The sequence below is a fragment of the Lepidochelys olivacea genome, assembly GCF_965140295.1.
Source record: "Lepidochelys olivacea isolate rLepOli2 genome assembly, chromosome: 6".
Taxonomy (NCBI): Eukaryota; Metazoa; Chordata; order Testudines; family Cheloniidae; genus Lepidochelys; species Lepidochelys olivacea.
Window position 1 is genome coordinate 54,150,317 of NC_140416.1, and position 25,960 is coordinate 54,176,276.

At 46.4% G+C, this 25,960-nt stretch overlaps 1 protein-coding gene across 3 annotated transcripts in view; it reads right to left on the reverse strand.

Annotated features, from left to right (window-relative positions):
* TP53I11 (tumor protein p53 inducible protein 11) overlaps positions 1–25,960 on the reverse strand; it is a 42,563-nt gene that overhangs the window by 4,650 nt on the left and 11,953 nt on the right. For 2 of the 3 annotated variants that reach the window (XM_084630099.1, XM_084630100.1), the window contains exons 2-6: positions 10,036–10,129; positions 7,494–7,657; positions 3,215–3,273; positions 1,440–1,488; positions 915–1,011 (exon numbers count right to left, since the gene is read on the reverse strand). In XM_084630099.1, the coding sequence (XP_084486225.1) occupies positions 915–1,011; positions 1,440–1,488; positions 3,215–3,273; positions 7,494–7,622 (334 nt within the window). In that variant the 5' untranslated portion in view covers positions 7,623–7,657; positions 10,036–10,129. The remainder of the gene's footprint in view (positions 1–914; positions 1,012–1,439; positions 1,489–3,214; positions 3,274–7,493; positions 7,658–10,035; positions 10,130–25,960) is intronic. The other variant, XM_084630098.1, reaches the window with a different exon arrangement.

The following is a 25,960-nucleotide window of genomic DNA, read 5'->3' on the forward strand; positions in this document are numbered from 1 at the left end:
AGACTGCATCCGACGAAGTGGGTATTCACCCACGAAAGCTCATGCTCCAATACGTCTTGGTCTATAAGGTGCCACAGGACTCTTTGCCACTTCTAATCTATTCATTGCCATTCCCAAGAGAAATCTGCCTAGAGTCCTGTGGCACCTTATAGACCAAGACGTATTGGAGCATGAGCTTCTGCGGGTGAATACCCACTTCGTCGGATGCAGTCTGTTAGTCTATAAGGTGCCACAGGACACTCTGCTGCTTTTAATCTATGCATTGTCATTCCCAAGAGAGTCTGTCAGCACTATGTTTTCCCTAAGCCTCCCACCTTCAGCTCCTCCACCCTCCAGTTTTGCTGCTTCCGCCTCCTCCTCCCCACATGGCACTGAAAGAGGGCTGACTCATGTTCTGCATCTTTCCATGCTTGCTAAGGCTGGAGGTTGCAGAACATGGCGCTGGAGGAGGCAGCCCTGCTTCCCCCAAAGACTCCAGCCTTGTCCCTCTGAGGCAACAGGCCAGTGCCTTGCCTAGCCCAGTACCCCCATGTTCTGCGTCAAGGCTAGATGGGCCATCTAGCCTTGTGTCCTCCACCCCCTCCTGCTGAACCAGTTCTGACTCATGGCCCTTCCAGTCTAGTATTCCATTTCTGGCAGCTTGCAATCTCCTCCCCTCACACTGTGCAATACAATGTTAGAGACCGTATGGAGGGAGGGGGCTTTCTTGATCCTAGAGCTAACAAAAAAATCCACTTGATGAAGGTGCATTTACCTGAACATTGCCTGGCTCTGTCCTACCCAGGTCTGACATTAGGTCTGGTACAGAGCTTTCCTTTATCCTCCCCATTAGGATTCTTCACTCAGAGCTTCTCAACATCTTCCCTGTTAGTCCCACAGACTGAATCTCTAAGCTCAGTCTCAGCATTACTTACTGAGGAGGGCTCCTCCATACAGCCTGATGGGAGTCTTGCTGTTGACGGATTCTTCTTCAAAGACGGCGTCATAGAGCTGATCAGGGAAAGTGAGAGCCTAAAAGGAGCAGGAAGGAAACTGAGGGAATCTCAGTTGCTCTACATGAGATCGGGTCACTTGAAGACAATAAAAGTAGAAGAGCAGCAGCTCCCCCTGGGTTGGAGACACATACTGTAGAACAGGGGTGCTACCTGTGTTTCGGGTCACTTGGGGGGGGGGGGGAGAATTAGAGAAATGAGACCCCTGCTGCCAACTGTGGTTTTATGAACCTGCTACTAGAGGCTGGGACTCAAGTGTTAGGAACAACCTGTCAGGGAAGCTGTTGGTAAAATTAGTTAGAGAGAGACAGCTGATCACAGGCCAGGAAGAGAAAGCAGCAGCAGCTTTTGGAGGGTAGTGATGATGCCTAGGGCCATGGAGGTTGCTAGGTGATGACTTTGGCAGCACCGGGTTGGGCTCTTTCTGGGAATGGTTCTCCCACTTACCATGATGGCGACCCCAGAGAATACGATGGCAGAGACGAATTGCCAGACCCTGCATGGGAAGAAACACAGATCAGAGGCACAGAGATTCCCCACACTCTCACTCTTCCATCTGCCCAAGCAGGGTGGCCCCAGGTATATCCCAGAGGACGCCCCCACCCAGGATATAGGGCAAAGGGAATTCAGTTTGTGATCCTTTCTTTATGTGGATGGAGAAACTGTCTTTGATTAGAAGCAACCAGTATGGAATATAGATAACCACCAAGGGATTTCCTGGCTAGCTGGAACACAAACAGTTTGGGGCATCTGACTGAGGTAGATGGTAAAGGCCTCAAGTCAGCTGGGCATTTGGGGCATGATTGATTTCAGTGGTGCACAATGGAGGAAGGACAGGTCTCCTTTGGGCATCAGTGGCTAGGTTAATGGGCTGGAGTATTGCACATTCAGTTTTTCTCCTCTTCTAGGCTTGTCTATAGTCACAACGTTTGATTTAGTAGCCAATAAGGGCTGGGCACCTAACTGGACATTCCCATCAGCTATAGGACCAACCTAGAATCCCTGGCACACCGCAACTTATCCCCAAACTCATCAGCTCATACAGTCCCACTACTTACTTTTACTCATTCAAGACTCCCACCCTGACACATTTGGCAAACCTTTCCTACAAGTTTCTACTTGTAGCCAACAGGCTGCACAATCTCCCAAATCCTTGTAGTCTCTTAGCTTGTGTGCTCTTGAAGGAAGAAACCTGCTCACAGCTGCCTAAAAGTTTCTACAGCTTAAACAAACACCACACCGGCCTCCTCCCCCCCACCCACCAATCCCTCTCATAACAGAGGCCCCAATGCACCTTGGGACCCATGAATTAGACTCACCACATCCAGTCCACACCTGGGACACTGCCTTGTGACAGAATTCTCAGGTCCACAGCCAGCCCTGGAGATTTCTCACCCCCCAGCAGTGGTTCAGCAATAGCTCAAAAGGCAGGGTTTGCCCCTTTGTATTTAAAAGGGGCTATATCCACATTCAGAGCCCAGAGATAATCACTGAGGCAGAGACCTAACATAAGATCCCAGATGATGTTTAATGCCAGGGGCTCTGTTCTAGAACACAGGGGAGACCCTCTTAGATACCATACAAGAGTACAAGTCCCCACTTGACACCCCCACAGATGAGGGACTCCTATGCCCAGATCCTCAAAGGAATTTAGGTGCCTACCTGCCCTTGATTTCAATGGAAGTTAGATGCCTAATCACAGTTGAGTGATACCTTCATACCACCACATAGCATACAACTGGGACAGGCCCATCAAAGAGGTAGGGACGTCACCATGCCTCACACAAGTGAGAAATCTGCTGTGCACACTGAAGTGTGATACTCTACCTACCCACCCACCCAGCACAGGGGACACAAACCACCCATTGGCAAAGGGGACATCACCCAGTACACCCCCTACTGCAGAGGAGACATCCACACAAATACTGCATGGGTGAGTCACCTGTCCACCTGAGCCCCTCTTGTTCAGGGTCGTCATAGGAGTGCCTGTACAGCCACCTGGGCTCATCAGCCCAGGTGCCTTGTTATAAGAAGCATCTGCCTCCCTGACCATTGTGTTGACAAGAAGCCCCAAGGGCACCCTTCTGTGGCTAGTAAGGCTAAGGAGGATGCAAGGCTGCAAATGTGAATGGGGAGAAGGTATCAGCCCAGGTAAATATTTAAGCCCAAGATGACCCTTAATCTCACAAGCCTCATCACTCAGACTCTCCATGGAAACTTACCTGAGCCCCAAGGGTTCCCGCACAGCAAATTTTATTTCATTGCCCAGGACTTGACTGATCTGAAATTCAAATGAGAACACGTGAGGTGTCTGAACAGCCTATCCCCAAGCTCCTGCAGATAGTGTCCATCAGCCTGAGGAGAGGGCACATATCCAACCCTATGGGGAATCTTACCTCTGGGTGGAATCTCTTCCCCCTCATCGAGATCTGTTGGCTCCCTTTGGTAAGTTCCCAAAGGATCATTTGATTATTTGGAGCCCCACCCCCTAAGAAACTCCTTCCCCCCCCCCCCCCCATGGAGCGTCTCCTCTTACGGGTGGGAGGGAGTAGCTGTCTGTTTGCACAGATGGTGGCTGCTGGCTGTGGAGAAATATGCATGGGGCCATGATTCTCCAGCATGTCCATTCTGTAGATGCATTCCTTCACTAGAAGCAGAGCCCCTCATAGCTCCCACTCCCCTTAAAGTGTTCTATTCTGTAGACCACCAGGAAGCATCCTCTGACCACGGTTCAAAAGCCACTCTTCTAGGGGTACCCCCAACCAGATATAAGGTATGGGGAGCTGTACACCCTTAGGAATTATGGATTAATGCAGGTAGACAAGACAGGCCACTCCCCCTGCCGCCAGCATTATCCCTATTCCCTCTGTGATTTCACACTATCAGACTCTGGCTAACCCCAATAAAATAACATTCTCTCTCTCCGTCCCAGGCAGGATGGGAGCTTAGCTGATTGCAAAATGGCAGCCATGTTTGCCTGCACAGTTACCAAGGTGCCTCCATCTCACTCAGTTGGGGAGGAAAAAACAGCTTTGTGTTCCATTCTGTGTCATTTCCTGCATGTAGGGAAAGGCATGGGGGAGGCCCTCAGGGCCAGAGAGAGCTACTTACAGCTGTGACAAGTTTATGCAAGTACTCTTTCCCCACCCTCCAGGGCCAGACTAGTCCCAGATGGTGTTCAGGGACAACTCTCAGCAGGATAAAAATGTTCCCAGGGAAGACTAGGCTGAGGTGGCCTTCCAGAAGAGCACAAAGCAGTTACCTAGATATGGGTTTTTTGTTTTGTTTTTTTTTAAAAACTACTCCATTCATCCATTTGTAACCCAATCCTCCATGGGCACCAGGAGTGTCTTATAAATAATTGCACTAATTTCTGAGGTATCTGCATTAGATTATGCTGAGTGGATTGACTGGCTGTGTGCATAAAGCACAAGCTTAAAGTCACCTAATGGGTGCCCTCACAATAAAATTCCAGCAGTGGTTTAATAGTTTAAAGACAGTGTTCATATCCATTAATGTGAAAGCAGTTTACAGCCAGCCTTAGCACATCAGAAGAGCATAGTGCACAGTGCTTAAATTGCTGCTTTATTTTTGCCACGATAGCTCATCTCCATGATTTACAGAAGTCTGAGGAAAACAGCCGCAGCATTCTCTGGCAAAGGGGTTCTAGAAATTAAAGTAGAGGTGGAAGGGGCTCAGAGTGAGAGGTCAGTGATCCCGTCCCATTATAGTCCAGCCGACTGTCAAATATTAAGTCTCCGTGAGCATTTTGGGTACATCTCACCCCCGGTCAATACACCAAGACTATCTTTTCCTTTTACATGCATAGATTTGTTTTCAGCCCCAGACAAACTTATTTACACATCTCTGCACTGGACATACCAACGCATCAGACTTTTTTCTAAATACCCAATTCCAAGGGATCATTTCCTGTACAGGTTCCCACCCAAGGAAGTGTTGCCGTTCTGCCTCAAGAATTGACAAATGCTCATTTCCTTCCTTGCTACGTCTCACAATGATTCCAAAACACTTAGTTGAATTCAACTTGCAAAATTAGAATCAGAAACTGGCTTTGATCGGCTGCGTGAGTCAATCCAATGCATCTCTTCCAAAACAGAGGTCATTTGTGAAGTTCAGAGCTGGGTTTGAACTGTGAACACCCCCAAAGGTTTGGGTGGGTTTGTATTGGGGATTTTGATTTGCACCTGCCTCTCACATTAATGAGCTTCAACTGAGCAAGTCTGAACAGATATAACCAACTGGACAGGCCTTCCCCAGCTCCAACATTTTGAAACTTATTTAGATAAAGGGGGATCCAGATGGAATTAGAAGTGGACAATGATCTAATGAAAGTGACCTGATACCGTATGTCTTTTTCCATCTCTAACTCCTAAGACTATGGGCCTGATACTCAACCACAGTTAAGTCCTCTTTGTGCAGCTCCAGTGACACACTCCTAAAGGGGCAAGTTGGGGGTTCTTCTAATGGAGGGGAAGCTCCAAGTGATATAAAGTTACCCAAGGCCCCTTGACTTCCCCTCCATATATGGGGCATTGCAGGGCAGGCTTAGAAAGGAAATATGGAGCGATAGAGGTGAGAAGGGGTGGGGGATGAGTGTACCGCTCTGTCAATCCTGGACCAATGTTATGAGCCCCAGGGGGACCATTCCTGTGGCTGCTCTGACTTATGTCAGGCTGATTCAGCCCCATATGGCCCTGATATCGGGGAGGTATCTTAAAGCCACCTGTATCTCCCCAACTCAGCTGAACCCAGCATGAGCTCAACTGAGAATCAAACCCAGTGACTAATTCCTTCAAGCGACTGTCAATCCCTGCTCTTCAGTGTCTTGCAGTCTCTGGCTTTTGCAATTCCCTGTCAAAAGCTTCTATGTTATTGCTCTTACACAGGCACTGCTTACTATGGAGAACTCTGTTTCTGTATGAGCAATACAGTGTGTGTGTGATGAAGCTGTGTGTCAGCATGAGCAAAGGGGGGGGATTGGGGGGGAGAAATGGATGGATGTTTGTGTCTGACTGTGTTCTCAAAGAGAATATAAACCACCCACAAAGTTATGTATATTCCTAAATTTATAAAGCATTATCTCTAATAAGGTGAGAATAGCAGCTTGAAACTCCAGGCCCTGCCACCCCCAGAGGCCTGGCAATTCCACCCACAGCTGCGATTCTACTGTATGCCACACCAGATGTAGCTGCATCTCAGTTGCAAAGCACTTCCTGAAGGGTTTGCTGCACCAAAGGACAGTGAAAGATTCAAAGAGTCACCGAGCCTCCACATACATGCTCTCACTGGATGTGGGTTCCAGTGATTATTATGGCACAAAGATAATATGCTGTGGTGATTTGGGTGATGGGCTATTCTAAATGTTGCAGCTAAGCAGATGCTAGGATTTCAGGGATCCCAGCCTAGTTTTTTTACTGGTCCTCTGCCTTTCCGGACATCTCTATTTCCTCTTTTCTCTTGCCCTGAGCACATTTTCCCATTTCCCCTCCCCTAAACACACTTCTGTTGTCTTCCTCTTTCCTGCCCTCTTCATGTATCTTACTCCTTCCTCTCGCCCTATCACATTTCAGGTTGCTTCACTGATCAGGTGGTTATTCTACGTTCACAAAAGTTTAGAAATAGGCATCTTTTTCCACAGGACGGGGACCAAGCCCCACCATCCAAACCAATCTTCCTCTTAGTTCAACTTGCATCAGCTAGAGAGGTCTGAGCCTCAGAGTCCAAATACCAATCCAGAATTTTGGTTTGGTCCATCCTGCATGGTTCACATTTGAATTTCCCCAAAGTTTAGGGTGTGTTTGGATGTGGGGATTTTGCTTTGGGTTCCTCCCTACCACCACCCACTTGTTTTTACCTCAGGCAGGGGAAGGGAGAACGGTCAGCTGAGCCTCATCCCATTATCTATCTGGTCTTTGCTATTTCTTCTTCTTTTGGACCACTCCTGGGCAATGAAATGTCTCTTTAGTAACCTTTTCATTTAGCTGCATGCCACTAGAGATTCCTGATGCAGAACATCTCCCAGCTTCTCACCTCCACAGGTCTCTCTGCAAGTCTTTGTTACCAGACCATTGCAAACATCTATCCTGCCACAAAGAACATCGGGTTCAGAGATGGGTTGCCAAGTTGTTCCCACACTGCCGTTTCCTCCTTCCCTTCCCATTAAAAACAGTTTGGCTCAAGTAAAACCAGCATGTTTGAGCCCCCTGCACTGCCTGGAACCAGTTTTCCCTTCTTTGTGTGGAGACAGGTCAATGACGGGCACAATGGGGGAGGGTGGTGCAAGTTCTCCAGTTCTCACTCTCCTCAGGGACACCCAATGTCTGACCCATTGTAAGAGGCTCTTTCAATCCCACTTTTCCCTGCTGTGGGGCAGCCAAGAACACCACCCCTGCTGTCCCTCTGTTTAGGACCATCCAATTTCCTCACCCCATACACCCAGAATAGTGTTATATTATTACAGTGCATGGGGGTGAATCTTACCTTAGACCTATGAACTTCCCCATCATCATCTTCCCCTCCAACTCCCAAGATCTTCCGTGTCTTGAGTCGGCTCACCAGGTCTGTCTGGCTATGCTTCTTCATTAGAGGTGGGGGTTGCTTGGTTGCCATGGTGATTCACGTGCAGTTGCTGACTTCGGAAGAAACTGAAAGGACAGAGGAAGTCAGAAGTGCTGACAAGAAGCATCTTTCATGGGGTTAAACCCCTTATGAGGGACTGAGCATCCTCCCATTAAAGATGCTGGAGACACTTAGCACCTGGCAGGATTGGGTCCAAAATTAGTTGTGTCCTCCGTGGACAAGAATGGGGCATTGCTGTTCTCATGACACGCCAGGCTAGATTTGTCCACAGCTGGACAGAGGATTCTGAGTTCATTTTGAACTAATGAGGAGCATTTCTACCTGTTTGTTACCTCACTATCATTCCATATCCATAAACGTGAAAGCAGTTTACAGCCAGCCTTAGCACATCAGAAGAGCTTAGTGCACAGTGCTTAAATTGCTGCTTTATTTTTGCCACGATAGCTCATCTCCATGATTTACAGAAGTCTGAGGAAAACAGCCACAGCATTCTCTGGCAAAGGGGTTCTAGAAATTAAAGTAGAGGTGGAAGGGGCTCAGAGTGAGAGGTCAGTGATCCCGTCCCATTATAGTCCAGCCGACGACTGTCAAATATTAAGTCTCAGTGAGCATTTTGGGCACATCTCACCCCCAGTCAATACACCAACTACCTCTGTACCCATTTGAAAGAAATCACCAGAGCTCAAAAAAAGGGAGGTTCTGGGGCTTTAACGTAGTTACTTTAGGGCTGGTAACAGTGCCAGCCTGACAGTCTTAGGGACTGATGTCCTTTAGCCCCAGAACAAGTTAAGTACAGGCAGCAACAGTGCAAACTGGCTTCCCCTCTAATTCCCTGACCAGGAGCAACTCCTTCTAGAGCCCCAGGAAGTTCTGGCACCATGGTCCATTCACTTGTTGGCCTCTCCACAGTGTGTGTGTGCAAGGAGCGCCACACAGCCCATTGTGTGAGTAGTTTTGTTTTGTTTTTAAGTTGTGGACACATGTCCCCACAGGAACAGAGACCCATCACCATTTCACAATGGTAACCTCCAGGGAACCATCCATTAAGGAGTTCCAGACAAGAGAGCAGTAGCAACTGCATCCACAGAGTTCCCTTCCTCTCTAACTGCATCAAAGACCCAAGGAAATTCTGTCCACAGAGAATAAATTCTACATTTTGAGTTTCCTCAGAAGCCACAAAACGATAGGCTCAAAAACCACAGAAGAAACCTCCAGCATAAACATTCTTTTCATGTTCTTTTACTGTTTCCACAGTATGCATCCGATGAAGTGAGCAGTAGCTCACGAAAGCTTATGCTCAAATAAATTGGTTAGTCTCTAAGGTGCCACAAGTACTCCTATTCTTTTCATGGCTGCTCCAATTAAACCTCTGCTCAGTGTGCTTTTATCTTCTTAATTATAGTGGGTGGAAGAGCTTTGTTATCAGCTGGGAGTCTGTCTTCTCTCCAGAAGATAGAAGGAGGGGGAGCCCAGCCAATCTAAAACCTTCTGTTGGGCTAGCTGGTACTAAGTGCTCTTAAAGAGAAGTTGCCTGCAGCTTCACTCATCTGACCCCTCTGGACTGATCATGAAGAGACCACATTAGCAAGGTCCTGGGTATATCAGTCTCCTCTGAGATCTCACCATGTGGTCTGATGGCATAAATGAAGGACTATCTTTCTGTGATTTCTGAGGGGATCCCAGTGAGAGAATGTGTAAAGAGGATGGTAATGCAGAAGGCAGGGGTGCCTGAGCTTTAAGTGTCTATGGGGAGATGTGACAGACGGCTCTGGCAATATGACAGAGACTCTAGGACTTCACTTAACTTGCATCAAAGAGAGCAGATTTCAGCCACCCTCATCTTTAACAGACATGCAAGGTTCAGGCTCTGGGGGCTAGAGAACCCAGGATGCAGTGCTCCATCTGGGTCGGTGTAGCTTGCATGCTGGGATGGGTGGTGTCTTCCAGCTGTTCCTCTATATTAAAGAGGACAGCCATGAATTTCATGGAAAAAACTACAGGGTGCATTTGGCCTGTGAGCCTCACTTCGTCCATCCTGGTATAAAGGGATGTCTGATGCAGACTGAAGTCAGAAGCTTAGCATCTTCTCACAGTATTTCCCAACACAGAGGACACTAAATTACTCTAGGGGAACAGTTGGGGGTGAAGAAAGCTGTGGGGCCCCGTTTATTTACTTGCAGCATGGGTTATGGGGCAAATGGCAAGTAGCTCCTTGACAGCCATTCACCTTCCCTTCCTGCTTCTGAAGCGGTTCCTAATGGAGCCCATCCTTGGGAGCAACTCATGTAGAGGGCCACTGTCCACCAATCTTCTCTTCCCTTGGTTGAACTGAGTCCCACAGGAGCACAGTTCCATAAAGCACTAGAGACAAAACCCCCTGCCCTCCCAAAACTCAGGACTGGGAGAGAGAGAGAGAGAGAGAGAGAGAGAGAGACTGACTCACACACGGCAATGGCTGCTCCAACTGAAGATTGCTTGGCACCTTCTCAGATCAGACAGTCCCGGTCTTACTTTCTTTCATTCCATCTTGGCTTGGTCTAGAAACAAACATTTGTTTCTGAGCAGGCATGGGACTCTAATCTGGCAAGTCCCTTGCTCAGTCCAGATTTTTCCATAGCTGTTCCATGCATGTGGAATCCGAGCTAGCGTATGTCTACACTGCAACTGGGAGATATGGTTCCAAGCGGGTAGATGGACATGCTAGCTGTGCTCAAGCTAGCATGCTAAAAACAGCAGCATGGCTCTGCAGGCATGGGTGGCAGCTCAGGCTAGCCACCCAAGTATGTACCCAGGCAGTCAGGTGGGTTTGGACTCTGGCAGCTAGCCCAAGCTGTCAACCACACTGCTCTTTTTAGTGCATTAGCTTCAGCAAAGTTAGTGTCTGTCTAGCCATGTTGGGACCTGTTGTGGAGACATAACTCTAGTGTCAAAAGGGGACAGGGCTGTTCAGAATATCCCAGATGAAATGTGTTAGCTGAGGGAAGCTATTCTGGTGTCAGGTGTGGAGAAAGCGCGTCAATTGTTTACACTGCATGCTAAGCACAGAGTAAGCATTCACAGGGTAAGTTAACACAGTAACATGATCAGGCTATCACAGGTTGTCACACCCTACAACTGTGCTGGATCTGGCCATGACAAGCAGTATACAGCGCCACAGCTCACTGTGAGGCTCTATGCTTTAGAGAGTTAAAGCAGGGGCTCTCAAACTGGGGGTTGGGACCCCTCAGGGGGTTGTGAGGTAATTACGTGGGGACAGGGGTCGCACACTGTCAGCCTCCACCCCAAAACCAGCTTCGCCTCCAGCATTTACAATGGTGTTAAAAGTGTTTTTAATTTATAAAGCGGGGAGAGGGGGTGGGGTGTCTCACTCAGAGGCTTGCTATGTGAAAGGGGTCACCAGTACAAAAAGTTTGAGAATCATTGAGTTAAAGGGTTTTGCTTGGTTCAGCCCACAGCTGCACCGAGATTCAGGTACCTTCATACAGCCATTTGACTGTACACGGATGCATAGGTTTGTTAGTGGCCATTAAGCTGTATTATACATCTCCAGTGTTTGAACCTAGAGAAACTGACCTGCAAGTAGGAAGCTGAGCAAAGGTAGATTGATCGCTCCTGGACTGGAAGTGGACTTACGGGAAGGGACTGGACATCATGTCTTGATTGTTGCAATTGTCAGTGTCACTTCAGGGGAGCAGTATGCACTAACAGCTACCTGAGGGTCTGCCCTAGAGCTCAGCAAGTGGTGGTTACCTTGCCATATAGCACTGCTGGCATACAGATGTGTGAATGCAGAGCATGTTAAGGGGAAAACCCATGGTTGAGCCAGAGTTAAGGGTGTAGTGAAGAAAAGCCATCAGCTGAACAGTGTTCTCTAGCAGGGACTATGCTGGTGTCAGACCAAGAGCTGACACTGTTGCTCTGGTCTCAGAATTCCCTAAGATTGCCAACTATTTCCATGACACAAACCCACAGGATCTTTGGACAAATGTCATGGCTGACTCCTGTACTCAAATGAATTACTGAAATGGCTCTGACCAGACTCTTAGAATTCTTTCCATCTAAACAGTTCTGCTGTTTACTTTCCAAACACTTCTTTTGCAAGAAAAGTACAATCCAAGGTTTTTGAGTTGTTGACTTGAGCCCAGCTCCCTTCCATCATCCTTGGGAATAGCTGCAGTACAGCCAATGGCAGCTGTCAGAACTTAGAGAGAGATTTAGCCAGTGAGGAGATGGCTATGGGAATTAGGATGTGGCCCCTTTTCCACACTGGAGCACAAGCCAGGTAGGTTAAAGCTAGAGACTAGGGAAGCAGTTTGGAATAGTTAATTCAAATTTTGTCCCCATATCGGATGCAAATTTTCCCACACAAAATCTGAACTAAATCTGTGCCCAAAACTTCAGCTGAACCTGAACCCCCAAGTCTGACCCCAAACTAGTCCCCCAAAATCAGTACCAAGGCTCCAGAAAGCTTGGCATACACTTTTATTATTCCCCTACACGCACACTTTCTGCTACCTCTACTTCCTGGCTGGACATTGAAGCACAAGGAATAGTTTGCTCCCATGGATTTCCAAGTTGGCTGGAATCAGGAAGCACCTGAGATGCCATTGGAAGGCCTGTTGTCATGCTATTCTAGTCCTCTTTTCTGATCCTATTGGGATCCAAGAAGTGGGCGGGCGGAAGCCCACCCACTGCTAAAGGGCCTCCCCTCAGCCCAAGGAGAGTGTCCACAGGTCCTGGAAACCAAATAGTTCCAGGGGACAACTAATGAAACAGGGACAGGAGTGAGATCAAAAGGGTCAAACTAAGGGAACCTGACAGGGACATCGAGCAGAGAACCCCGGACAGTGCCCACTGTGCCTAGAAGGCATCAAGGGAGCCAGCGGATGCCACCCAGAGGAACTCTGCCTGGATTCAAAGGCACTTGGATCAGATTAAAAAGTGTCTGGGCTATCAGATGCTTCTCTTGCCCAATGGGAATCTAAGGACTGTTCAACATTCATTCAGTGATGGATGAAATGAGGTAAGGAGAGAAAGCAAGACTCAGGGTTGTGGCTGGCTGGTGAAGAGCAACCACACAAGGATTGACTCACGTTACTGGGGCTCAAGCCGGAATCTTCACTTGACTTCTCCCTGAAACCTTCTCTCATAGTATTTGTCTGACAAGGCCAAACTGCCTCCTGGAGGAATGAATGAGGCGATAACTTACTGAGGATGGGCTGGATGCCAGAATCACTGGCACTGACTAATTAATGGCTGTTAACATTAATGTTAAGTGCCTAATTCCAGCTCCTCAAAGCAGAGTTGTGGTTTCTGCTCCCGGCCCTGTTGCCCTTAGGATATGACTGGGAATAGCAGAGATACGGTCTGTGCAAAGCCCTATGGCCCAGCCTCTCAGAGTGAGTATTGCTCGCCTCTGCAGAAGCGGATTTAGTTGCACATTTAGCTGCAGGGCTGTAATATTCATCTCCTTCAATGTTTGCTGGGGTGGGGGAGAAAGAAGAGTGGAACTTGCTAAGAGACAAAATCTGCCACAAGGAGAGGAATTGAGCCTAAGCAGCAGCATCCCCTAGCTTCCAAACATATAGAAGCCCTTCCTTATGAACGTCATACATTTGGGGTTCAGTGGTTGTAGTGGCAGGGAAGGGATACACAGCTTGGGAGATTCACTCCACACAGCATCTCACCATACCACACTGGGGATATATCGCAGAGAAATAATGCTGATCCTGCCTCCTGCTCTAGCCCTCTTTCGGGCCAGAGGCTTCTGGTTTGTAAATTTTTTTTTTTTTTTAAATCAAGTGAGGAAGGATATTCATCACCATGTTGTCTCCTAGGGAGAACAGGCAAGTCAGAGAAAGGGGGTGTGGTGGGACAACGGCTCAGGGGCTGAGCATGTGATACAGAGCCTTTTGTCTCTCTAGAGCACCAGTTCCACTCTGACCAAAGGCCAGTTGTAACCAAAATTCACTCCCATCTGATGGCTGGTGAAATGAGTTGCTAGGTCTCAGTCCAATTCTTAGTGGATGTTTGCTCACATCGCCATTAGTATTACCCTGAGGCTGCTTGAAGGCATGCCAGGGACTGGCCAAATGCCAAGACAACACTGGAGTGGGCACGTGGAATGTAAAGGTTACTTCAGGCCACTTGTGTGCCTAGACCCCAACCCCCAAACACAGCTTTGGTCCTGTTCCTCATGAGAAAAATTTCCACCTCCCAGAGGTGATGTGAGAATTAATTTTTTAGTGTGTGAGAGACAGACATACTGCAAGAGCTGCTCTAATTGAAGATTGCTTGACACCTTCTCAGATCAAACTTGATCAGCTGGCAAGAGCAAACGGGATGTGTGGAGGAACATTCAAGGGGGTGAAAGGCAATGCCAGCTCCACCATCAGGGGAAGGCAGGGCTCAGGCAGGGAGAAGAGGAGGATGTGGGGGGCAATGCTTGGATGAGCAGCAAGGGCCAGCCCCACATTGGGAAATATGGTCACCCTAGTCTAATACCACCTCAGCACCCCTCTTGCCCAATCTGCTTCTTTCTCCTAGCCTCATTGCCCCTTCCAGAACTAACACAGCCGAGTTGTGGAACTGAAGAGGCAAATCTATTGGGAAGGAGAATGAAGCTTGGATGTGTGAGGGTCTTGGAAGCCAAATCTGTACTCAGACCACACAGGCTTGGAGGGTGTATATTGACTGATGAGAAGTGCCAAATTGACAAATGAAGTAGTCTGTTTAGCCACAGAACAGGTACATGTCAGGCAGCAGCAGGACAAACTTCCCCCTTAAACCAAAACACAGTCAGTCATTCTCCCTCCCCCTCAATCCCCAGGCATTACCCAGAAGCACAATTCTAGGAATGAGCGGGGCATGGAGTCTCCAAGGCTCATTCAGCCTTGACCTAATGAAACCATCAAGTACTGAGGTAACACCAGGACATCTGGGGCCTCCTTGATCCTGCTACATTGCCTTGATGTCCCTTTGTCTTTGCAGCATGTCCAAGTCAGTTCCAAAATCCCCTTCTCTCTCTGCATGAGCCCATTACGTCTCCTAAAGCCCACTCATAGCACTTTATTAGAAAGGCTGCAGAGCATCTCATACTCCATTATCCCACAAGACCCCCATAGTAACACCTCCCCAGTGTTACCCAGGTATCTCACAACATTTCCACTGAAGGCTACAAGGACATGAAATGCATTTGAGCCAGGATCTCTAGAGGAGCCTTATTAATCCAGCTTGTCCCCAATATGGTCATTTCTCCTACCTGGCCATACCCATGCTGGGCAAAGGACTATTTCATCTGGCTCTGGTGTTGGCACATCAGCATGGGGAATCCCAACACAGTGAGCATGTAGAAGTTCCCTCATAGCCCATAAGTAAAAGGCTGCCTGGGAACTTCTGCACGCTCACTGTGTACATTTATAAATCACTTGACAAATATTAGCTAATTAACCCTTTTACAAATGGGAAAACTAAAGCAAGTAACTTTGCTTCTCTAGGATTCAAGGTCACACAGTGAGTCAGAGCTAGAGCTGAAATTAAAACTAAGATGTCCTGACTCCTAGCCCTATGGTCAGTCCACTAGACCCTGGACCATATGCCTTGCGTTTCCACTTGCCTTTGCTCTTTGTGCACTAAATCTTCGCTCAGCTCATCTGAAGTATCTCAATGGCATGAAGACGACTTCCCTGACACAGGAAAGGAATATGTAAGATACCCAAATGCAAAGCCATTTCTCCCTTGTACAAAGAGCCAGCATTGCACTCTGTCTGCAAATAGCTCAAAGAGAAGAACAACCCACCCTTTTATTTCTTTGAGGGATAACATCATGCTGCCTTTGGTAGATTGAATCAGCTTCATTTTCATTTTAACCTGGGGAACTGGATGAGTCAGGGGATCCTTTAGCTTCTAGGTGGTCAGCTAAGAACTGACTCATATCAGCAGTCACCAAAAAGTTGTCAGATGGCTATTCAGTGGCCTCTGTGAAACGAGTTTGGCAGTCTGATTCCTAGGGGACAGGTTTCACTATCCCAAGGAGCACTAATTTGTCCCCTTGTTGACAGTCTCAGCAAAGGGGTTGGGCTGAAGGGGCCAAGAGTCTGAACTCTGTTCTCTCAGTGCTCGAGATGGCCCCTCTCCAGTGTGGTATTTTCATTTGATACACTTCAGCTATTCTTCCAAAGATTCTGCAATGGGCAAGCTTCTGGTACCTGGATTCCATAGTGAGACACCTGTCAAACATGTTGGAATTAGTATTTCAGAACTACAGGCTATGATCATTTCTTTTTATTGTGATTTACGGTCTTAGAGGTACTACCAGGTCCTTCATCAGGGGTCAGCTTCAACACACTCAAGTCAACTGCCTACCATCTCTATACAAAGAAAGCTACCACATGGCATTCTTTTTCATGGGGTGGGATATGGAGATTTCCTCAATCTGTAATGAAGAAGTGCAAGGTAGATGCACCATTTGGGAGAAGTGACACCCTGCACAGCAGCTGTATTATACTTGGCTTGCATAAATGTGACTAATGTCCACAGCTTTTCTTTTGCTGCCTCTTCTTGTAAGGCTTCACAGAGAGTAATTCACTTGTCCAGCTCCTCCACTGCCTTTCCTAGGCTCTGGCTGTCCCTTCTGTAGTGTACAGCAACCATGGGAATTACCAAGTTTAGGGCAGGTTGCCCTACACACTGAAGGCTAATCAGCATGGCTATGCTGGCTTCAAAAGGGACCAATTGGGCTTGAAAGCATGGGGTGATCAAAGGTAAGTTTGGGAGAGGGGTGCAGGATTAGGGTTTATTATATTCTAACAACAAGATGTGTTGTAAAGAGGAAAGGGGATGGATCACTTGATAACTTGGTCCTGCTCTGTTCATTCCCTCTGAAGCACCTGGCATTGCCCACTGTCAGAAAAATGGATACTGACTAGATGGACCACTTATCTGACCCACTGTGGCTACTCTTATCATTAAAAAGATTTTAGGCCACAGCAACATGTCATGTATTTATATTCTCCCCCCACCCCACCCCCCAAACACTTTACCATAGTACTTGAGCACCTAACAATCCTTAGTGTATTTGCCCTCACAGCACCCCTAGAAGATAGCACTTCCCTATTATATCATTTTACAGACAGGGAACTGAGGCAGAGAGACTTGCCCACACTCACAGAGGAAGTGGATCTGGGTCTCCTAAACCGCAAGCTAATGCCCTAACCACCAACTCTCTCTGGCATGCCAATCTACTGGAGATGCCAGAGAAACAGTCAGTCCCAAATCTCCACTCTGATTTGAGCTAACCCATCTCCCTGGTTTCTTTGGCTGGGTCTTCACTGCAAAAAAAAAAAAAAAAAAAAGGGGGGGGGGGGGGAAGGGGTTAGTTTTACAGCAGGATGGCTCATGCAGGCTGGCGATCCCACCTTAAAATCATAGTGGAGACAAGGCATGGGTTGTTTTTTACCAGAACATAATGAGGTGAACTCTGCACTCTGCCTAGTTTACGTAGCAGTGAAATTACAGTGCCTGGTCACCACTAAGAGTTACAATGGGACAGTCAATCTGCATTCGTTAACCCGGGGTGGAGCAGCACCTTTTTTAGGAAGCAAAGACAAACCTTAAGTATCAACTTAAATATGTTGCAGTGGATGGGACAGAGATCTGAGCTGAGGTTTCCCTCCTATCTATTGATCGCTCTGCTTTCAGCCAACCAAACTGGGGTATCACTTACTATGCAGCCCCACAGGTGTGCCCTGTGGCCCAGTTGCAGCATATGGAACAGTACACTGTGGACAATTACATAGCTGTTCCTGGGATTTATGCTTTTTTAACTGCATACTCTGGATGAGAGGGGCCACTCTTTCCCTCGACTCTTTCCAAGCTGTCTCGGCAGGTGAGCATGTCCCATAAGGTCCAGGGAAATGAAATCAGATCCAGTTTGAACAGGACCAGCCTTTAGGGGTGGGAAAAATAATTAACTCTCAAACATTAGAGAGTCCTGTAGTGTGACCGCAATGGTAGTACAGGATCAGTCTGCAATTCACATACAGTAAGAGAACTGGAGAGACAGCATTCTTCTCCCACTGTGATAACAGGCTTTAGAATGGAAGAAGGAGCCCACATGATGCTGTCAAGAATGTCTCTTGCCAGAGAGACAAGGTGGGTGAGGTAATATTGCACCATGACCCTCTTCTGGGGACAAAAATTACTATATGACCCCAGGAGGGGGGGGGAACAAAGCTGAAGCCTGATCCCTGCCACACCGGACCGAAGCTCAAGAGGCTTAAGCCCCAGGTGGGGGGCCTGTAGCCTGAGCACACCACCCAGGGCTGAAGGCCTTGGGTGGGTGGTGCGGCTTGGACTTTGGCTTCAGCGACCACATTAAAACAGGGTCAGGACCCATTTTGGGGTTCTGACCCACAGTTTGACAATTGCTATGCAGTACTGTGTACAATCGGTGACTCACAGGGAGAGAACTGGAATGGTGTGTGTCTTTTCTAAGAGCACACTAGAAGGAGCTGCTAGTTAAATCCCAACAAGTAGGGCGGTGGTCTTCATTCTGTGGAGTGCCTTGCGGGGGATGGATAGCTCAGTGGTTTGAGCATTGGCCTGCTAAGCCCTGGGTTGAGTTCAGACCTTTAGGGGGGCCGTTTAGGGATTGGTACTGCTTTGAGCAGGGGGTTGGACTAGATGACCTCCTGGCCTGATATTCTATGATAAAAGGAAACTCCTCTTATCAAGTCAAACTATCTAGTGGGTAAGGCACATTCATTGGGGCTCAAGCAGCACAAAGTAACAGCTAACAGGGCTCCATGCTATTGTCAGGTAAGCACTAGAGGGTCTGTATAAACTAGGCACTATTGTCATCTCTCCAGGAAGCTCTAGAAAAATAAAATCCAAGGTGCTTCTCATCACTTCTGAAGTCACCTCTGCTCTCCCCTTACACCCTGAGCACTGCCCACACATGCATGCTTTCCATCCAGCCTGCTAGCTATGATTTTAGATGGCACTCAGCACCAGGACACTGTTCCCTGCACAACCTGAACTCTCATGTAACATCCCTTCTCTCCCATACCCTCCATGGGCCACCCATGCTCCTCCCACAGATCCTTTGCTCTACCCGCTTTCCTTATGCTCCTTTTACTTCCCCCAGAGTCTTTCCTGTGCTCATGCTCCCCAGTAGAGCTACATGGCCATTTGCACATGTCATCGCTTTATAATTTGCCGCAAAAATCCCCTACGGGAGGAAAGCAGCAGAGAAAATGAATGCATCATTACTGCTATTATTAGCAAAACCAATGCCCACACCCCCATCTCCTTAGAAAAAAGCAAGCATGGGGAACTTTGCAGAGACAGTGCTGTAGTGAGGTTGCCCTAATTTGCACACTTGTTGCAAGGGACTTTAGGAGGTGCAAAATTGCTGGGGCACAGAACCACCCAACTACCCCCCCTCCCACTCCTGCCATTTTTCCTACACTGGGGGCCCCCCTCCTATGGGGTCATAGTACAGGCATGTATTGCCTCCCATCTCCCTCCAACCAGCTGGGGCCCTGGGGGTGGGGGGCTGAGGGGAGGAGGGAAGGAAAGTTAAGTGACTAGAGGAATGGGATTAGGGCTGGGGAACAAGATGGGGCCAAAAACATTGCAGAAGTGGAAGGGGCACAGGGGAATGTATGGAGAACATCCTATCTACACATCTCTAGCTGGACATCAATTTCAGGCTGTGACAGGGTTTTGAGAGAGACACAAATTCAATTTTTAAAAAGCCATGGGAAGGAATTTCCCCACAGAATAAAACAATCCCCAACAGTCTGTCCTGGCACTTACTGGAAAAGATTGCCAGAGGCCCAGGTTCAGGGAGTCACCTCCTTTTTCTCTGGAGGGGAAGCTATTGGATCTCAATGTTATTGCTTGCCTGACTCTTTGTAGCCTTGCTCCCTTAGCTCCAAGCTGGAATTTTCAAATCCATTTTTCTTGTTTGGCACTCAAAATTGCAAGCCCATTAGCAAGAATTTTTAATGAATCTGTAAACTCAGGGGTTGTACCGTATGATTGGAGAATTGCTAACATAGTTCCTATTTTTAAGAAAGGGAAAAAAGGTGATCTGGGTAACTACAGGCCTGTTAGTTTGACATCTGTAGTATGCAAGGTCTTAGAAAAAATTTTGAAGGAGAAAGTAGTTAAGGACATTGAAGTCAATGGTAAATGGGACAAAATACAACATGATTTTACAAAAGGTAGATCGTGCCAAACCAACCTGATCTCCTTCTTTGAGAAAGTAACAGATTTTTTAGACAAAGGAAACGCAGTGGATCTAATTTACCTAGATTTCAGTAAGGCGTTTGATACTGTGCCATATGGGGAATTAGTTAAATTGGAAAAGATGGGGATCAATATGAAAATTGAAAGGTGGATAAGAAACTGGTTAAAGGGGAGACTACAATGGGTCCTACTGAAAGGTGACCTGTCAGGCTGGAGGGAGGTTACCAGTGGAGTTCCTCAAGGATCAGTTTTGGGACCAATCTTTTTATTATGAACCTCAGCACAAAAAGTGGGAGTGTGCTAATAAAGTTTGTGGATGATACAAAGCTGGGACGTATTGCCAATTTAGAGAAGGGCCGGGATATTATGCAGAAGGATTTGGATGACCTTGTAAACTGGAGTAATAGTAATAGGATGAAATTTAATAGTGGGAAGTGTAAGGTTATGCATTTAGGGATTAATAACAAGAATTTTAGTTATAAGCAGGGGACGCATCAATTAGAAGTAACAGAGGAGAAGGAGAAGGACCTTGGAGTATTGATTGATCATAGGAGGACTATGAGCCGCCAATGTGATATGGCTGTGAAAAAAAAAGTTAATGCGGTCTTGGGATGCATCAGGAGAGGTATTTCCAGTAGAGATAAGGAGGTTTTAGTACTGTTATACTAGGCACTGGTGAGACCTCACCAGGAATACTGTGTGCAGTTCTGGTCTCCCATGTTTAAGAAGGATGAATTCAAACTGGAACAGGTACAGAGAATGGCTACTAGGATGATTTGAGGAATGGAAAACTTGTCTTATGAAAGGAGACTCAAGGAGCTTGGCTTGTTTAGCCTAACTAAAAGAAGGTTGAGGGGAGATAGGATTGCTCTCTATAAATATATCAGAGGGATAAATACCAGAGAGGGAGAGGAATTATTTAAGCTCAGTACCAATGTGGACACAAGAACAAATGGATATAAACTGGTCATTGGGAAGTTTAGACTTGAAATTAGACGAAGGTTTCTAACCATCAGAGGAGTGAAGTTCTGGAATTACCTTCCCAGGGAAGCAGTGGGGGCAAAAGATCTATCTGGCTTTAAGATTAAACTCGATAAGTGTATGGAGGACATGGTATGATGGGATAACATAATTTTGGTAATTAACTGATCTTTAAATATTCATGGTAAATAGGCCTAATGGCCTGTGATGGGATGTTAGATGGGGTGGGATCTGAGTTACCCAGGAAACAATTTTCTGTAGTATCTGGCTGGTGAATCTTGCCCATATACTCAGGGTTTAGCGGATTGCCATATTTGGGGTCGGGAAGAAATTTTCCTCCAGGGCAGACTGGAAGAGGCCCTGGAGGTTTTTCCATCTCTCTCTAGCATGGGGCATGGGTCACTTGCTGGAGGATTCTCTGCTCCTTGAAGTCTTTAAACCATGATTTGAGGACTTCAATAGCTCAGACATAGGTGAGAGGTTTATAGCAGGAGTGGGTAGGTGAGATTCTGTGGCCTGCGTTGTGCAGGAGGTCAGACTAGATGATCATAATGGTCCCTTCTGACCTTAGTATCTATGAATCTGTGTGTTCTGGTTCAGGGATTTTATTTTCCAAGGGTTTCAGCTTTCTTATGAGGGGAGCCAGGAAGTTTCCTTCTGATTCTCTCTTATACTTCAAAGTTGAAAAGTTTCACACTGATTTTTTTTTAAAAAGGTGTTTAGTTTTCCAATAAAAGTTAAAAAGCTGTCCATTTTATTAGTGTCCTTAAATGTGATCTATAATTAAACACAGCACCCACGCTGCTACATGGCTGATAATTGCCACCTGCAAAGATGCGACAAGCCTTCCAAAGATAGGCCACAGATGCAACAAAGTGTTTGTTCATGATAGGAAAGGCATCTTACATCAGCTTTGCTGAACATGCTGTGTGGCACACTGCACATGCTGTATCATAGGTTGCATGTGCTCTGCCACATACACATGCTGTCACATAACATGCTGTCAGACAGGTCATACAGTTTAGTCTGTGTACATTTTGCCACATCTTACTCATGCTGACACACACCATGACACATTGTTCATGCTCGGTCATGCCTGACAATATACATGTGCATGCTTATACATGCAATCACATACACCATATATGCTCTGTCACACTAACTTGCTTTTCAGAAAGATTGCCCGACTGCCCTGTGCTAGGGCCGAATGTTTTGACTGTTATATAAAGTACGCAAGATGCAGTCTGCCAATTCAACGGCTCCCATTTCTAAGTATTATTTTCATAAGAGACTCAATTCCCTTTTATTTCTTCCACTGATAATGTGGTACCTCTTAGCACTGAGCCCACTGCAGCAATCCATCAGCAAGGAACTACTGTAGATCTGATGAGTCAACCTGCATTGCCAGTTTCAAAGTAGCTCCAGAATCTAGAGCATCACTTTAATAATTGATTGGACTGCCATGCCAAACAGCACAGGGATAACTGCCTCTCTTGATCCATCAGGCTTGGACTAAGAACTCCTACGTGGACTGTAATTCTCCAGGGTTGCTAACAGATGATATGGAGAGACAGGTGGGATACAAGCTTCCATCATGCAAAAATGCATTTAAAATATACTTCTCTCCAGACACACTGAATGGTAATTAGATGACTCAGGTGTCATAAGCAGAATGCTCTGTGTTCCCCAGGGTACTAGGGAGGGGAGGAAGAGAGGAGAAAATATAATGGAATATTCACTGCACATGCTCTTCTCCTTTAAGAGGACTAAAAGGGCATGCATGTGTTACTCTTTCATTTGTTTCCCATCTAGCCCTGCTGTGTGTTCCTAGAGTACATTCCTGGAATCTTAATGTATTACCTGTCCTGCAGGAGATTTCTATCATCTCCTCTCTCACACACACCTTACAGGATAAGAAGAATTTTAAAAGGGTCAGGACTGTAATTCCATCAAAATTCACTGAGAGAATCCTTTCAATTCTGCAGAAGAATCTAATATTGTCCAACATTTTGTCTTTTCTCACTTGAGGGAATACAACGGATCAAATTTAAAGGAATAGCAGGGAAAGATTCCTTAAAGATACCTGTAATGGGTGAGTTGGGCTCAGACTCACCTGTGATAGATCAGTTGCACTCCCACCCCACCCAAACTGATCCTGATCAGCTGAGGATTAGATGGTGTGGGTCAATTATAGGGTGCAGTTGGGAAGGAGTTGGGTGATGTCCCTAAAAGGCTGGGAGAACTGACTAGCCTTGAAAGGAGAGGGTAATTTGAGAGAAGATGATGTGGGTGGAGATGCAGTCTAGAGGAAGCATGCCAAGGAAGAAGCCCTGAGGGTCAGCAGGCTGAGAGGCAGTGCTCTGTAGAAAGTGGGGAAGAATTCTGCTGAGTGCAGGAGATGATGAACCTGCAGACAACCTAGCCCAGGAAGGGTAGAAGAGTTTGTTCCTTTGTTTTGTACTTTGGGAGAGAGACACCTAAGAAGAGCCCAGGAGGGCTGGAAGACCTTGTGTTTGTTACCTTTGACTTGTTGGACATCATTGCTTTTGGACATTAGTTCTACCACCTTCTGGCATACCCAGTGAGTGACATGACTGGAAGACCAAGTCACCCTTCCCAACCACTAAGGCTTGAAGGTGGAATAGGGTGCAGTTGCAGGTCTTGCCATGAGAGGATGATTTCAGCATGGTGAGTCCCATCACAATCTTTTAAAAAATTCCATAGGAAAAAAATCTGAAATGGGTATTAACAGTATTGTAACTGTTTGGGTAATTACTGAAAAAGGTTGAGAACTCATTTTACAATTGGCAGCCTCAAACTTGTTCACTTCTGTGACCTGAAAACAATCCAATTTTCTTCCCAGAATCCTTTATGCCCCATTTCCTAGAGTACTTTCTGGTGTTTCAATTTAAAAAAAACCTGGTGCAGAGAGCTCAGTTCATTGAGCCATATGTGATAAGTCCGCATATTCACTACACACACTTTTATATAGATAAATAATTTCACATTAAGTATAATTGATGCATCCTTATGAAGTTTTGACTTCTATATCTAGCTATAGTCAAATTAAGCTAATAATATCTGGCTTCCAGCATTCAGAAAGCTTTCTGGTTGTGAAGGAAGGCTAGAAAAAAAAATTCTGATCTACTCTGGGGTCATGATCAGCACTGAACAGTGCTTCAGAATACTGTAGTGTCATTTAAAGGGATTCTCAGGTTCATTCTCCCATTTTGCTACCTCTAATGGAAAGAACTCTAGTGATATTTAGAAAGACTTGCCAATTCATAAACATTGAATTGTGATCTCTCTCTCCCATGTGTACCCAACTCTGGGTGTTCTGACCAAAAAATTTGGTTTAAACTTTTACTCCCTCTACCCAACTGTTACTTGAGTGTCAAGCTTGGTTGTTCTTTTGGGCCTCAAAGCCACAGGACTCCACCAAACACACAAGTTGATTTCACCAAAATGTCCCTGGTGATTTTGCATCACCCCATCACTTAAAGCAGAGGCTCTCAACCTTTCTGGTCTACTGTACCCTTTCTTGAGTCCAATTTGTCTTGCATACCCCCACGGTTCACCTGACTTAAGCTACTTGCTTACAAAAAAAAAAATCAGACAAATACAAAAAAAAGTGTCCCAGCACTGAAATTGCTTTCTCATTTTTACCACAAACATAAAATAAACTATAAAATGTACTTATTTCAGTGTATTGTATATAGAGCAGTATAAACAAGTCATTGTCTGCTTGAAAATTTGGTTTGTACTGACTGCTAGGGCTTTTTATGTAGCCTGTTGTAAAGCTAGGCAAATATCTAGAAGAGTTGATGCAGATCCTGGAAGACCTCTGAGTACCCCCAGGGGTACATGTACCCTTTGTTGAGAACCACTGAATGAAATAAAAATTTTTGTAGCCCTAATAGGTCCTGAGATCAGACCTTAAAAATCCTGTCTTATCCATAGGAAACTTGCTTGCATTACTCAGGAGTAGTGAGGGCACATCCATCCCAGATTAGTGTCAATAAAATAATCATGTATATGATGTATAGGAGATGGACCTGAGCCCCCTGGTTTGAATCCAGACCAAGCCTTCCCTCAAATTCTGGGGGTATTTGAATGTGGGACTTTAATTTTGGCCCATTTCTAATTACACATTTAGATAGTGTACTATGGTGAAAGCACATTAGCATCTTGCAGTTTCCACAGGCTGAATTGTTGCTCTACAACTAAGATTGATATCTATACCCGGATATGGCCCCCTCAGTGTGGAAGACTGACTGGCATTAGCTTTTTGTTCCTGGCCCTATTAATTCCCCTGCGTGCCAAGTTTTGTTTTGGGGCGGGGGTCACCTGCAGCGTGGTAACATGCTCTTACCTCCTCCCTAGACCACTCAACAGTATTAACCACCCGTCATCACTCTCCACTACAGTTCCGAGGCTTATCACTCCCTTGTGGCTTTTTCTGCACAAATGTGTCATTTATATACGCACACACAGCTACCCTCTGTGATCTGATTTGTAGAAAGCAGTCTGGAGGCAGCAGACTACAACTACTAACTGGGACCACAAGGTGTAACTCAGCCCCTCCTTCCCACCAAACATACCCACTCTCATCACTGCACCGGATCTGTAGCCTGTCCCCAGCTGGTGAAATCACCACCACATTTTTCTGACACCATCATGGTTTCTATGGCAATGGGCTGATGCAAGAGTTTCAAATCTGACATTTCTAGCTTGAGAGCACCCAATGAGGCAGGGTGGATTCCAGGACTGGGAGGGAAGATGACTTCTAATGGCACAGAGAGCACTTTAATAATTCACAAGTGCAAGGAAGCAAAAAGAAGTGAAACTATTTGAAAGCAGGTTCCAGTCTACCCTTTTATTTGGGTTCTATGGGGGATGGGGAGGGGAGAAGTGGACTCAGCAGAACAGAGTCCTGCAATATCCAGTAGACCAGCAAAGTGTGGCATGCAGTCATGCTCACTGAGGCCTTCTGAATGGACTAGTATTTACACAAAGACATGTGTACTGTTTAGTGGATAGAGCAGGGCACTTGGAGACAGGAGACCTGGATGTTATTTCTAGCTCTGCCACTGACTTGCCATGTGGCCATGGATAAAACATGTATCCTCCCC